Source organism: Tamandua tetradactyla, chromosome 12, assembly GCF_023851605.1.
Source record: "Tamandua tetradactyla isolate mTamTet1 chromosome 12, mTamTet1.pri, whole genome shotgun sequence".
Classification (NCBI taxonomy): Eukaryota; Metazoa; Chordata; class Mammalia; order Pilosa; family Myrmecophagidae; genus Tamandua; species Tamandua tetradactyla.
In genome coordinates, this window is record NC_135338.1 from 26,962,469 (window position 1) to 26,976,646 (window position 14,178).

The 14,178-nt window shown below is 40.7% G+C and overlaps 1 protein-coding gene and 1 pseudogene across 5 annotated transcripts in view; both read right to left on the reverse strand.

Moving 5' to 3' along the window:
* DCAF5 (DDB1 and CUL4 associated factor 5) overlaps nucleotides 1–7,751 on the reverse strand; it is a 121,516-nt gene extending 113,765 nt beyond the window's left edge. Inside the window, exon 1 of one of the 5 annotated variants that reach the window (XM_077122827.1) lies at nucleotides 7,073–7,751. In XM_077122827.1, the coding sequence (XP_076978942.1) occupies nucleotides 7,073–7,286 (214 nt within the window). In that variant the 5' untranslated portion in view covers nucleotides 7,287–7,751. Of the gene's footprint in view, nucleotides 1–6,800; nucleotides 6,992–7,072 lie in introns of those variants that run through there. The other 4 variants (XM_077122828.1, XM_077122826.1, XM_077122829.1 and 1 more) reach the window with 4 other exon arrangements.
* Nucleotides 7,752–13,455: 5,704 nt separating this feature from the next.
* Nucleotides 13,456–13,857, reverse strand: LOC143651279 (ubiquitin-conjugating enzyme E2 D3 pseudogene; annotated as a pseudogene).
* Nucleotides 13,858–14,178: the final 321 nt, after the last annotated feature.

Sequence of the window (14,178 nt, forward strand, 5' to 3'; positions counted from 1 at the left end):
CTGAATATCTAAATTCACGTGAAAAAATAAGAAAAGCAATTATTTTCCTCTTTCTTGAAGCCATCAAAAAAAAAAAAGATCAAAATCATGCGCTGGGTTTGTTAGCAATACAATATAAAATGACTCTTATAAACATGCTCCTTTAGCCACCTTCAATGAAAGAGAAAATAAAAGCACAAATTACTTAGAATTCAGAGAACAGCATTTATGCCTCAAATTTTACGGGCCAATAAAGTTTCCCTGGTCTAGATGATTCCAACTGTACTTTACAAACAAATCCATAAATAATCAGTGAATGAGCAAACTCTTGTTCCTGGGCTGAGGCCCCTTTTCAGTGTGGTAGCCAGTGTACATAAATGAGGGCTATTGTTCTCTTTAGGGACTCTCAGCAATCAAAAAAGTACTAGCATAAATCATGTCAGTGATGATCTTTCGAAAAATAGTGAACACAAAGACAACTTTTGGATGAGATAACACAATGTCTAATGAGACTGGTAATCACAAACAAACCTCACTGGGTTTGTTTAAGTAGAAGTGACAAGCTCAGGCATAATTCTAAATTTGCCAATTTTTGACAGGTATCAATTAGGTAACTGAAGAACAAGTGGGACAAATAATAGGTATCTATAAATATCCATATTATTTCACCCTATGACATAGCAAAGTCCTACAAGGCCATCTCTTGGGCTTACTTTCTTTCCCACCAAAGCTCAAAATCAAAAACATTTTTGCTACGTTATATAATGTAGCAAACCAGAGAAAAATTAAATATCTACTCAAGTATCGTAAGGCAAAGGAAGAAAATTAGAGTCATATACTCTGTAAACCTACAGCTTCTCTAATTAAAAAAAAAAAAGGGTCGTGCATAGCACAAATGAGATCTAAAAGCTCCTAAAACCCAAGCTTCTTAAGAACATAACTGATATGTCATCGTCATGTCTGTTCTTTTCATAGCTCCTTTCTTATAAACTGGATGCACTCAAAAACTATTTGTTGAATTAATAAATGGACTGTATCATCAGTAAACAGAGCAATATACCATCAGTAAATAGAAAGTCTGGAAGAAATTCAAATCATCAATTCGCCAAACACCTTGTCAAAAACGTGTCTACTATAAAAGCTTTTCACAGTCAAAAATCTGCCCCCCACTGGCCATATTTCATCTGATAAATTGACTGCTGGATCAAGAAATTCATTCTAATTAAACACATGAGAAGTTCTAACAAAAACAAAGGAAAAATTAAGTTTTTAACTGGCTAAAGCAAATATCTTATTTGTAGATAACATGCTCGTAAGGTGAATTTATTTACAAAAACTGATTCCATAGATGTGGATACATCACAGTGTAGTTCAGGGTTATGGGTAAAAGAAGCTAATACCATGGGAACAAAAACATTCTGAATACTCTGTGTGGAGGCAAAGTTAAAAAAAAAAAGATATGTATACGTTTTATAATTAAATGGCATTAAAAGAAAAACTGATTCCATAAAAGGTGATATAACTAGTGACTAAATAACAGGAAATGAACATTAATTAACTGGTCCAAACATAGTTATCATCATCACTATTACTTAATGCTTAAAATACTTTTTTATGACAGATAATACTGGGGTTAAGTTTATTGACAAAGCATTTTTAACAGCTCACTTCATTGAGATCTTTCTCAATTTCTTACTTCGTACTGTACCATGTGCAATAAATATTAGATTTAGAAATGATATGATGCCAGTCTCCTAAAGTTTTTTGTCAGGTTCAAGTAAACACTAACACGTGCTGCTGCAGCAGTGACCAGAGCAACAGGATGGATGAGGCCCTGTGCTAAGAACTTCACAAGTGTTTTTATTCAATCCTGACCACAACCCTGTGAGGTATTATTATATGGATGGAAAGTAGGCACAAAGAGGATAAGTAACTTCCCCAAGATAACCCAGCCAGCAAGTGGTTAGTTGATATTCACCCCCAGGCAGTCTGACTCTGGGGTTCATGCTCTTAACTTCTATAGACAAAACAACTGAAGTGGGACAGTGCAATGGTGGCTCAGTGGCAGATTTCTCGCCTGCTATGCCTGAGACCCGGGTTCGATTCCTGGAGCATGCCCATGCAAAAAATAAAAAATAAAAAATAAAAAAATAACTGTAGTGGATTCTCATCATTATTAATAAATTTACAAACCCATGTGAAATAGAATAAGGAGCTAGGTATCCCCATTCATAAATAATGACCAAGTGATTAAATGCCTCTCCCTATTCAAAACTTCCACTTAACACTTCACCCTCATTCCTATAATAGCATAGGTGTTGATTCTATTTGAAAAACTTGTGAAGGGGTTTTCTTACATTTAACTAAGCACTGGGAAAGAGATCATAATCTCTCACTGTTACTCAAAACTTCATACTTATGGGCTATTAATCTGCTAGTTCTGTAGGTTTTAATGTCTTAAATGTCAATCCAGACAAGATAACATAACAAAAGCTCTTAACCCCAAACAGCTGAATCTTTATTTCTATCTAGTGCTAAGATTGTTTGCACAAACCCTTTACAAGACGCAAGAAGGGAGAGTTACACTCCAAGTCAGACACACACAAAGCTCTATTCTGACTGGTCTTCCCACATTCATCTTCTTCCCAAAGAAGAGAAATAGACTTTTAAGCAAATATATAAAGGTCCCCAATTCTAGGGGGAAAAAAGCTTATGAGGAAAGAATTAGATGCAACTAAAGATAAATCCAAAGGTGAAAACAACCCACATGTCCTTCAACAGATAAATGGATAAACAAAATATGGTTTCTACATACAACAGAATATTTTTCAGCCATAAAAAAAGAATGAAGTTCTGATACATGCTATAACATGCTTGAACCTTAAAAACATTATGAAATTGAACTAAGCCAGACACAAAAGAAAAACTATTGTATGATTCCATTTTTATGAACTATCTAGAATAGGCAAATTGATAAAGACAGAATGTAGCTTAGAGGTTACCAAGGGCTGGGGGAGGGCAGGGGGAATTAGGGAGTTATTGCTTAATGGGTGAATTTCTATATAGGGTGATGAAAACTTTTGGAAAGAGTGGTGATGGTTGCACAACACTGCTAATGTAATTAATGTCAATGAATTATATACTTGAAAGTGATCAAAATGGCAAATTTTATGATATCCATCTTTTACCTCATGAAATAAATTCTCAATAAAATTTAAAGCATAGAAAAAAATAAATCCTGACTTCCCTAAAAATGTGTAGTACTAAAACTTCCTTGCTTTTATTAGACTCTCTCTAAGTAACACTTCAACATACAGCATTTTTCCCCTACTCCCCAAAGAACCAACCCATAGTCTGAGAAAAGAAAGCAATCATCAAGCATAAAATACTTTTTATAAAAAGTAACACTGGCTCAAACCATGCAATTTATTCAGGAGATTCACATATAATGTCTCAATAATTCACAACAATCCTGTTAGGTAGCAAGAGCAGTTTTGTTATCCACATTTCACAGATGAGGAATGAAGGGACTTGAGTAAATTCATACAATTTGTGCCTGGTAAAGCCTCCAACTCATATATCAAAACCCAGGCTCTTTCTACACTACACTGTGCCTCCTCATTCCACATCAGGTCACAAAATTGTCCTGTCTGCCCCATTTGCACAGGTCCATTGCCAACATTATAAGCACAAGTCTCAAGCTATTAATGACACCACATATAATAAGTACAATGGGGAAAGAAAACAAACTCAGCATTTTCTCTGAGAGGCCTGGCTCTCTGTTCAGCACCTAAACTATACTTTGCCTAATGTAGTCCTAAGGACAACATTTCAGGTAGGCACTGGTATTTCTGCTGTAGTCAGGTAATCAAACATCTGTTTCCTCAGACTCAGGTTTGATTACCTGACTAAAGTCATATATTAACTGAACGACAATATATTAATACGTCACCATTGTACTATACTGTCTTACATGGTATCACAGTGATGTCCTTTCCAATCAACTACAAAGAAATTAAGTACTTTTTAGGTTACAATATTGTAATATTTAAAAATGTCAGACAATAGTTTGACTCCTTGTTGCTGTCAACAATCTCACTTCCCAGCACAGCACCTCTTCTCCTTTCTGAGTTTCTCTGGTTTATTCTTGATACCTGTTGGCCTCACTATTTCCCAGAAAAAGGTCTAGTGGTTAAAATACAAAAGTGGATTTTGAGGGTTTTAACCAATCCAGACAGATCATACACACATAAGGAACGTATAAAAATAATCTCATTACCATCCCATAGTTTGGCATCCCACTACATTATTGTGAAACATTGAGAATAGATAGTATTACCCTCAAAATATCATGTCCCCCTCCACTCAAGTGGGATACTTGCTAATAAGGGATACAACAGATAAGAAAAAATAGAAACATGATGCTTTACATAGTTTTTAACTCGGGAAGTTTATTGAGAGACTTTCTAGCACAAAATTTAATTAACTTTAATAAGTTAAGGTATATTATGACTCCCAAAGGGGGCATCCTCATCTGAAGCAAACACAGGAACTTTCTATTAATACAGGTTGTACTCATAACCGAAGGTGAACAACTAAAAAGGCTTTTAATAAAAAAATCTACGTGCAGGGAAAGAATAAGAAAACTGACCCAAACTAGAAAGGGTGGTGGAAAAACCTGTTGGAAGGACTTTAAGAACAAGAGGAAACTAGATAAAAAGGAAACAGGAAGAAATTATCTGGAGGGAGTATGGTGGAGAGTGGGGGGAGGAGCAAAGGGCAAAAAAGCCTGGGACCCAGGAAGCTCTGATGGGCCTAAAAAACTGAAGAAATGATTGCCTAGAAACAGAAGAAAGGTTTGCCAGACCCTGCCCACGGAAAGGACTTTCCTTTTCTACAGGTTAAAATTAAGCTAAAGAAATAAAAAGACAACAGAAAAATAAATAAAACGATAATAGAGAGAAAGAAAAATAATAAAAAATAATTAAGCTAAAGATAACAAACCGCCTTAGACAAGAGAAAATGGGGTTCATTTAGGACTCAGGAAGTAATGCACAAGGGTAAGGGGAGTTATAACTGGCAGAGAAATGAGGCATCTTTTTAATGCTTTTAAGAATGCATTAACTTTAAACGGCTGAACTGTGTGGTATATGCATTATATCTTAGAATATCTTAGTGAAGCCATTACTTTTTAAGTCTGTTAAACTTGGTAAGGTGTGACTGTACTGTTAATTAATATGATTAGTTCAGTCGTATATAATTGAGTACCCCCAAATGCCTTCACCCAGTAGGTAAAGTTTACTTGTGCTTGGTAGTCTCTGCTGGAACACCTCAGTCTGGGGAAGAGACGGAAATATGAACACGGAGGAAGTAGAAGGGGGAAACTGAGCTCCATCTTTAAAAAAATCCTCCATTTTTGCCCTCAGAATTTTTTTTGGTAAAAATTTAATACGGCGGTTTGTGGGAAGCAAACTTCTGTTTGGGTTCTTCCTTTAAATCAGGTCTCTATGGAGGATGAGGTGGGGCCAAAATCTACCTAGTCAAAGAGAACATGATCCGGAGTAGGAAGCGTCAGTTCTATCTCTAGAGACTGGAGAAACCCAGAAGGCGTCTCGTGAAATGATGAAAGTCTTATCTCTGCTACCCCCAAACAAGACTGTCGCTTCCGACTGTTACTCGGTGAAGAAGACGTATGCTTTGCTACGATCCCAGAAGTTTCTGGCGAGTTGCCGGCTGACGCAAATTAGAAAACCCTTCGGGGACCGATCCGGGTAAAGCTAAGCGCCACGTCCAGCACTGGGCTCTCAATACAGGAAAAGGGATGGAGGAAAGCAGCAGACGAGCGGGAACTCCAGATCGCCAGTCTTCCGCCTTACTCCTCTTAGCCTGTTTTCGGGGAGCCGCCCCCCACCTCACCCCACCCCCCCGCGCTCTGCCATCCCCACCCACCCCGGGCCGGGACCCAGGAAGGAGGGGGCGGGGGCGGCTGCCGCAGGCGCCCCCACGGGCAGGAGGCGCACCTCCCCCGCGGCAGCTGTCGCGGCGGCCAGCCCCGGCCTCCCCGGGAGCAATAGGCTATCGATTCAGCTTGCCTGTCGCTAGGAGCCCCGGGAGAGCGAGGCCTACATCGCCCGGCCGGAGCCCCGGCCTCGATTTCGCCACTTTCCCGGAGCTGGAGAGAAAGCCAAGGGGCGACGAGGCCCGGCCGCGGGAGGGGTGGGCGTTGGGGAGAGTGGGAGGAGGAGCCGAGACCACCTGCAACCGCAGCCGCGAAAAAAAGAGGTGCAGGCACGGGGCTCCCGCCAACAAGTCACTTGGGGGTCGCCCACGCACCCCCTGCCTCGCAAGTTGTGCATTCAAGTTCAGGTCAGTGCCTCTTGGCCACCAGAGCCGTCGCCACTCCTAAAACCATAATAAAAACAAGACGCGGAAGCAGCCACCACCGCTCGAAAGGAGATGGAGCTGCACCTCCCCACCCCCACCCAACCAAGAGCGCGGAGGGGGCGGCCAACATCGACCCGCCCGCCGGTCGCCTCCCCTCCGCTGACTCCCACCGGACCCAGCCAGTCTCCAAAGTCGCAGCCCCTTCTCGGCCCCTCAAGCGTTCGGCCCTGTCACCGCCCGGCCCCCAGCCACAAGGCTCCTTCTCCATGACACCGGCGACTGGGGCTCGAGCTTCCCCTTGCCTCCGGCGCGCCTCGGCCTCCTCCCTCTCCAAATCCCCAAAATGCCCCCCGCACCTATCAAAGTACGCGGAAGAAGAGTTTCCCAACAAACTTTGTCAAGCGGTAACCTCGCCCCCCTCCCCGACCCACACTTACAGGGCAGTAATCTTGAGAGATCACTTTGCACTTGAGATAAAGCGAATTAAGGACCTGTCAACCATTTTAGGTCTTTTTTACAGAAGACATCCTCTCCTTCCCCTCCCTCGTTCCCTCCCCCTGCAATGGTTTTAATTTGGCACCGAACCTTCCTCCCGCAGTAAAAGGGTTGAAAAGGGAGGGGTGAGGAGAGAGGGCAGAAGGGGGGTGGTGAGGGGGGAGTGAAAAGGGGAGGTTGGAAGGGGGCCGCGAGGGGAAGGGGGTTGATTTACCTGAGACCAGCCACTGGCCTCCATTGTTGGAGAATTCAATGGCATTGACACAGCCGAAGTGGCCGAGGAGGTCCTTCTTGTAGAGGTTTCTGCAGCCCCGCAGGCGTCTCCTCTGAAAGTCCTGAGTGAGCAGGGGGTCCCCATGCAAGCCCCGCTGGGACAAGAAGCCCACCACTGACCTCATGCTGCCCCCCAGGCCAGCTCTCCTCTTCATGCTGGAACCGCCGTCGCCGCCGCTCGCACCGCCGCCCCTCCCTCGGCCTCACGCGCGGCCGCCGCTTTCCCCCACCCAGCCCTCCCCCCGCGCTGTGATCCGAATGGTCCTTTAACCAGCCATGGCAGATAGGGCGAGGTGTGCAGACACTCGGTGGCGTTCGCAGCTTCCTGATGGTCCCCTCCCTCCCCTTCCCCCCTAGGCTCCGCCCTCTCCCTCTCCGCCTTCTCCAGCAGCTGATCCTCAGCTGTGGCCGCGCTTCCGTGATGCGCGGCCCTTCCGCCGGCCTGAGGTGCCGGGAGGACGCGGGCGGCCGCTGCCCCTCCCCCGCCGCGAGCTGCTGGCCCGAAGAAAGAGGGCGGCTGGCCTGAAGAACGCGGGCGGCGGCTGCGCCTTCCCTGCCGCAGTTCCCTCCCGCGCAGGGCGGAGACCCCGCTTGCTCCCCCTGAGTGCCGCAGCTGGGAAGTTGAACGCGCGTAACAATCAAAGTGGCCGCGGGGCTGCGGGCTCGCCTTCCTCCAGCAGCAGCCGCGTAGTCCATTATGGGTCTATAACCTCCCCAAGGCCCGGCGCCAGGACACTTGCATTCCTCGCCCCCTCCCCCTTCTTTTTTTTTCGGTCCGGAAAATGCGGCCTGAAGTGGCAAAGTGGCTCCGGTCCTCCTCATTCGGTTCGCCGCATCCTGGGGCCGCCCGCCTGTGCAGAGGAAGGGAACCAGAAGTTACAGCTGGACACTTGGGAGCAGCGGTTGTTTGGGAGGTTTTGTCAGTGCTCCCCTCCCCTGAAGAAATTATTAACAAATTATAATCGTTCAAAAAAAAAAAAAGAATCAGTTCTCTAATTTCCTTTTCCTACAGCCTTTCAGTAGTTCAATCTGGTGGGGGAAAGAGAAAGAAAGGAATTCTTTAAAAGTGAGAAAATTACCAAAACAGAGTTGAGAAAACCCTTGAGAAGCAAAAAGTACTTCTATCCATTAATTCCAGTTACGTTTGAAAGACACGAGAAGCATTATTCGAAAATAGCGATGTATTTTATTTAATTGGGTGCGACGAGTTTCTCTTAAAGGACTTGAGTATTCAGCTCTGAGATTGTACAGCTGTTACGAGCAGTTGCACTCGAGGCCAGAAGTAGCAGCACTTCAGTAGAAAGGGAGCCTCCGCGTTCTATTGACCACAGAAGAGACTGGGTGTTAAGTGCTTTGGATTTGTACCAGATATAGTAAAGCATACTCTTTTCAATGTATTGTGCTTTTCTTTGAAACTATCCTGTCATTAAACAATTATAAGCTACTAAAATAGGCAGGTGTCAGTTTTGCCCTTTTTAAATAGGAATTACATCCTCTGAACCAGAGATGTCACAAGGGCAATCCAATACACCCGCTCTATCTACTTATATGTTTCATTTTTTTTTACAAGAACAGTAATATTAATCATACTAATAAGAATGTGAGTTGGTGTTTAATTTAAAAGTCAACATTATCACAAATATTGCTGAATTTAACAAGAATTCACCAAATTCCAGAAATTCAAGTTTTAAGTAATATTGTATCGCTAAATAGGAAAAGGCGTAGTAATGCTTTCTTTTTAAAAAGTTTTATTTTCAGATGCTTTATAATAATTCATATTGTCTGTTATAATAGCTCCATAAATATCAGTAGTAATATACCAACTTGATTAAAGATTGATAGCCCTGAACATCTTTCCTTCTTAGCAATATCATAATGTATAATCATTTATTTATTTCTTATTATATGATAGTCTCCCCTCTGTGCTGCAAGCACTCTAAGAGCAGAGACCATGTCTCTTCTGCTCTTAAGTGATCTCCAAAACCGCTCTATCTACTTATATGCTTCATTTTTTTTTACAAGAACAGTAATATTAATCATACTAATAAGAATGTGAGTTGGTGTTTAATTTAAAAGTCAACATTATCACAAATATTGCTGAATTTAACAAGAGATACATGCTGGTACTTAGTGGCCACTCAAATATTTGTTGAATACATGAGTGAATCCAGGGAGTGGGGAGGAATTTGAAGGGGAAGGTAATGAACAGTTTTGGTTGTGTTGAGTTTGAGGTATCTGTGCTTTGTTTCAGTGGAGATGATTGCAAGGCCAGTTTCCAATCTCACTGTTCCTTTTCTCCACATGTTCAAGCCACATTAAAAAACAGGGAGGTCCCTCTGGTTCATTCCAAATAATAGGATACCATCTCTACCTACCTTATTTGCCTGGGGTGGGAGAGATGGGCCCAGTAATGTGACTGAAGTGGACTTCACAATGGTGATATATGACACACCCTCTTTTTTTCCCATCCCTGGAACAGCTGTCCCATTTACCTTATCCTAAAAATAGACCAGAATTTGGTCACATGTCAGGCCATTTCTAGAACTTGGCTAGAAACTTCTCTAACCATTCAGTGACCAGTTATGAAGATATGTAAGACCACTCATTCTGTTTATATCCCACCACTAGTCTGTACAGGTTTTTAGCAAGGAGAGTGCATAAAATCTCTCTTTAGTACCTATAGTTAAGGTTGCCAGATAAAATACAGGAAGCCCAATTCCTAATAAAAGCAAATAGATACTGTGCTACTTTGAAACTATTATGTACCCCAGAAAAGTCATTTTCTTTCAATTCTGATGGATCTGGTGGAGCCAGAGTTATTATTTAGGGTGGAAACATTGATTAGATTGTTTTCATGGAGATTGACCCAATCAACTATGGCTGTGCTCTTCTGGATGGATTACTTCCATGGAGATGTGGTGCATCCAATTGTGGGTGTGACCTTTTGATTAGATGGAGATGTGACTCTGCCCATTCAAGGTGGGTCTTGATTAGTTACTGGAGTCCTTCAAAAGGGGAGATGTTTTGGAGAAAGCACAGTTGCTTCAAGCCGACAGAGATACAAACATTTGGAGATGTTTGGAGGCACCATGTGCCTTCCATGAGATGCTAAGCAAGCTGGAACCCAGAGTTTTGCCCTGGAGAGGTTAAGTGAGGACCCACAGACACTTAAAGAGGAAGTCCCTGGAATGGGAAGCTGGAAGCAATGGAATAGGAAACAAGGAGCAACAAATGCCAGCCACTTGCCTTCCTATGTGATAGATATCGGCCTGTCTTAAGTCAGGTTATCTTTCTATGGATGACTTAGTTTGAACATTTTTATGGCCTTAGAACTGTGAACTTGTAACTCAATAAATCCCCTTTATAAAAGCCAACCCATTTCTGGTATATTGCATTCCAGCAGCATTAGCGATCTAAAACGGATACCATGGGACTTGATTTTCTGAAGCTGGTTAGATTATAGGATTATAGGTAGGGTTTCCAGATTCAGCAAATAAAAATACCAGACACCCCGTTAAATTTGAATTGTGAGCCACAGTGGCTCAACAGGCAGAGTTCTTGCCTGCCATGCCAGAGACCTGGGTTCAATTCATGGTGCTTGCCCATGAAAAAAAAAATTTGAATTGCAGATAAACAATGAGTACTTTTTTAATGTAAATATATCCCATATACAAATATAACCAACTTCAGAAAAATTAAGCCCCATGGTATTTATTAAGAGTTTAATTGTCATTTATTGCCGACAAATAATATTGTACATAATCATATAACACAAATATTTAATCAACTTCAATGACGATATGAGTTTGGCCTTTCTGATATAAGCATGAATGGTGAAAATTCCCATGTGTTTAGCTTTAAAATAGCAAATGCCTTTGGACTCCTGAGTAATCTCTCCACTGTGCAGAATGTGTGATGAAAGAGGGAAAAGAATCAAAAATTCATATTTTTTCTTACCTGGGTGCAGAAATTTATGTGTATTAACATTCATACTCAGGAATCTTTGAAACACTGTTTTGGAAACTCATTGTGGAAAAACCCAGATATGGAACTTACATAACGTGTGGACTCTTAATTACACCATGGGCTGAATACTGGTCAAATATAAAATTCCAAGACATTTATTTACTCTTTGACTTCTATTTTATTTGGCCCAATATTACTAAAGAAGGAGCAAGCTATCTTTAAAAACTGACTGGATTCTAAGTAAATTCTCAAACATTAAACTTGGTCTTTTTTTTTTTTAACTAAAACTCAAGTCCTTTTCAAACATCTACTAAATTTTAGCATACTGAGAGCTACATATGGCTGCTAATATCAGAAATTTTTCTTTTAAAAAACATTTTAACTTAAAAAATAAACTGCTGTTTGTTAATAAGAGACATTAATACAGGCAAAGATAAATATCAAATTCAACTAAATTCATTTATATATATTTTTCATTTATATTTTAAAGGTTAGAATATTTATTGGTCAATTCACATAACAGTCAATTACTTTAGGATTTAAAAAACTAATCTATAAAATACAAATTCTTTTCAGCAAGATTTATAAGACATGCCTTTTCATTTTTTTGTAACAGCTTTATTGAGACATAATTGACATACCATAAAATTCACCCTCTTAAAAAAGTTTTCAATTCAGTGGTATTTGGAGGATATTCACAAAATTATGCAACTTTCACCACTATCTAATGACAGGCTATTTTCATCACCCTAAAAAGAAACCCCGTATATATTAGCAGTCATTTCTCATTCCCACTTCCCCTAGACCCACCCTGGCAACCACTGAACTACTTTTAGTCCCTTTGGATTTGCCTATTCCAGACACTTCATATAAATGGAATCATATGTACAGTATGTAGCCTTTTGTGTCTGGCTTCTTTCACTTTCATATAATGTTCTCAAGGTTCATCCTTGTTGTAGCATGCAGCAGTGAATGCTTTTTTTAGATTGAAAAATATTCCATTGCATGGGTATTACACATTTTGTTTATCCATTCATCAGTTGATAGACATTTGGATTGTTTCCACTTTTTAGCTGTTATGAATAATGCTGCTATGAAGATTCATGTACAAGTTTTTGCATGGGCATGTATTTTCATTTTTCTTGGGTAATCTCTAGGAGTGGAATTGCTGAGTCTTATGGTAGCCATAAGTTTAACTGTGAGGAACTGCCAAACTATGTTCAAGAGAGGCTACACCACTTTTTATTCCTACCAGCATGGTATGAGGGTTCCAATTTTTCCATATCCTTAACAACACTTGTTATTGTCCATCTTTTTTATGATGACTCTCCTAGTGGCTGTGAAGTGGCATCTCATTATGCTTATTTTTTTAATTTAATTTAATTTTTATTGCAGAAGTTGTGGGTTTACAAAACAATCATACATTTAAAAAAAAAAGCAGGATTTCCATACACCACACCACCACCACCACCGTCCAGTTGATCTGGAACATTTGAGGATAGCACATTTTTACAATTATACCACTAACTAAAGTCCATGGTTTAACTTAGGACTCACTGTTTCTATAGCGTAGTTCCATAGATTTTTTTGATTTATGCACCTTTATTGAAGAAAAATCAATTATTAGCAGAGCTGTTAGTTGATCACGCATCCGTTGACAACTTGCATCATTTATTCAGTGCTCTATTAAACAGTGTATTGGAAGACAGATTAACGAATAGCTCCAAGCTTCCTAACAATTTAAATGAAAATTGCAAAATGTTTGAGACCCTATCCAGGAATACAAAGGGTGTTTGACTTCCAATTTCCATTCTCTGTAGAACAAGAACAGGTCATTCCTTTATTGACATGCATAAAATACATCACATTTTCTGTTCCACCGATGCTATAAATTCAATACCAATTCTCCAACTACGTCAGTTATGCGCATAAAGTATATCATGTAACCTCAAATTTCTAACAGTGGAAGGCTTAAACAAGAATGGATGCTGCTACTGAATAATGCTGCTTCCTTTGATGTGACAAGTGAACATTCATCTCCCTCCCCCTCCGATGGTTTTAGTCTCATAACTATGTTAGAGGGAAGACACTGGCCACATAATATACACACTCCACGTTTTAAAAAATTCTGCATCTTGGGCAACTGTTCTCTTGTAACCTCAACAAGTTTCTGAAAACAGTTACTGAATTTAAGTCTTCTCAGATGAGCATGTGAATGAAGGGCGGGAGGTAAACAAAAAATAAAATTTGAAAAGATGTGATCTGATAGGGGAGCAGCTGGGTAAGAAAATAAAAAAGGAACAGTAATTTAAAGTTTATTCCAGCTACAATGCAGATTGTTCTGACTTTAAGATAGCATCACATGGTGTACTTCTGAGTCGTTTCCCAATATATTCTATTGTACTTACCTCTTTCTGTTTTATAGATCCATGCAATCTCTGGCACTAAGGGGTCATCTGGGTTCGGATCACACAGCAGTGAACAAATGTATAAAAGAACTGTAGAAATAGTTAAAGCAGGAGACCACTGAGATCTTAGACTATCAAGGCAAATGTTGCTATTACTGTTAATATTGGGATGATAAATTCTTGGTGTAAATGCAACCTTAGGTGGTTTGAAGGGGTAGTCTGTAGGAAAGTGAATTGTCAAAAAGAATGCACCGCCTTGATATGGGTTGTCATTAAGTCCCTTAATTGTGGCTTGTGCTGGGGGGTCATGGGCCAAATCACTAGGTTCCTTATTAATCCATTTCAGCGCCATAGTCTGTGCTTTTCGATGGGCTCCACGTTATCTCAGTGTGCACTCAAAGGTCCAGCCAAAACTCTTGATTATCAGAGCAGCAGGGAAGGTGTGTATCTTGGTTTCACACCAGTTCTGCCAGCCACAGGTGCCTTTTTACTAAATGAATCATAGTTTCATAGATGTTTTTAAAATTTTTATTTGGTTACCATATATGTAATCTAACATTTTCCCTTTTAATCATGTTCAGATATATATTTCAGTGCTGTTAATAGCATTCACAATCTTGTGCTGTCTTTACCACCATCCATTACCAAAACGTTTCCATCATCCCAAATAGGA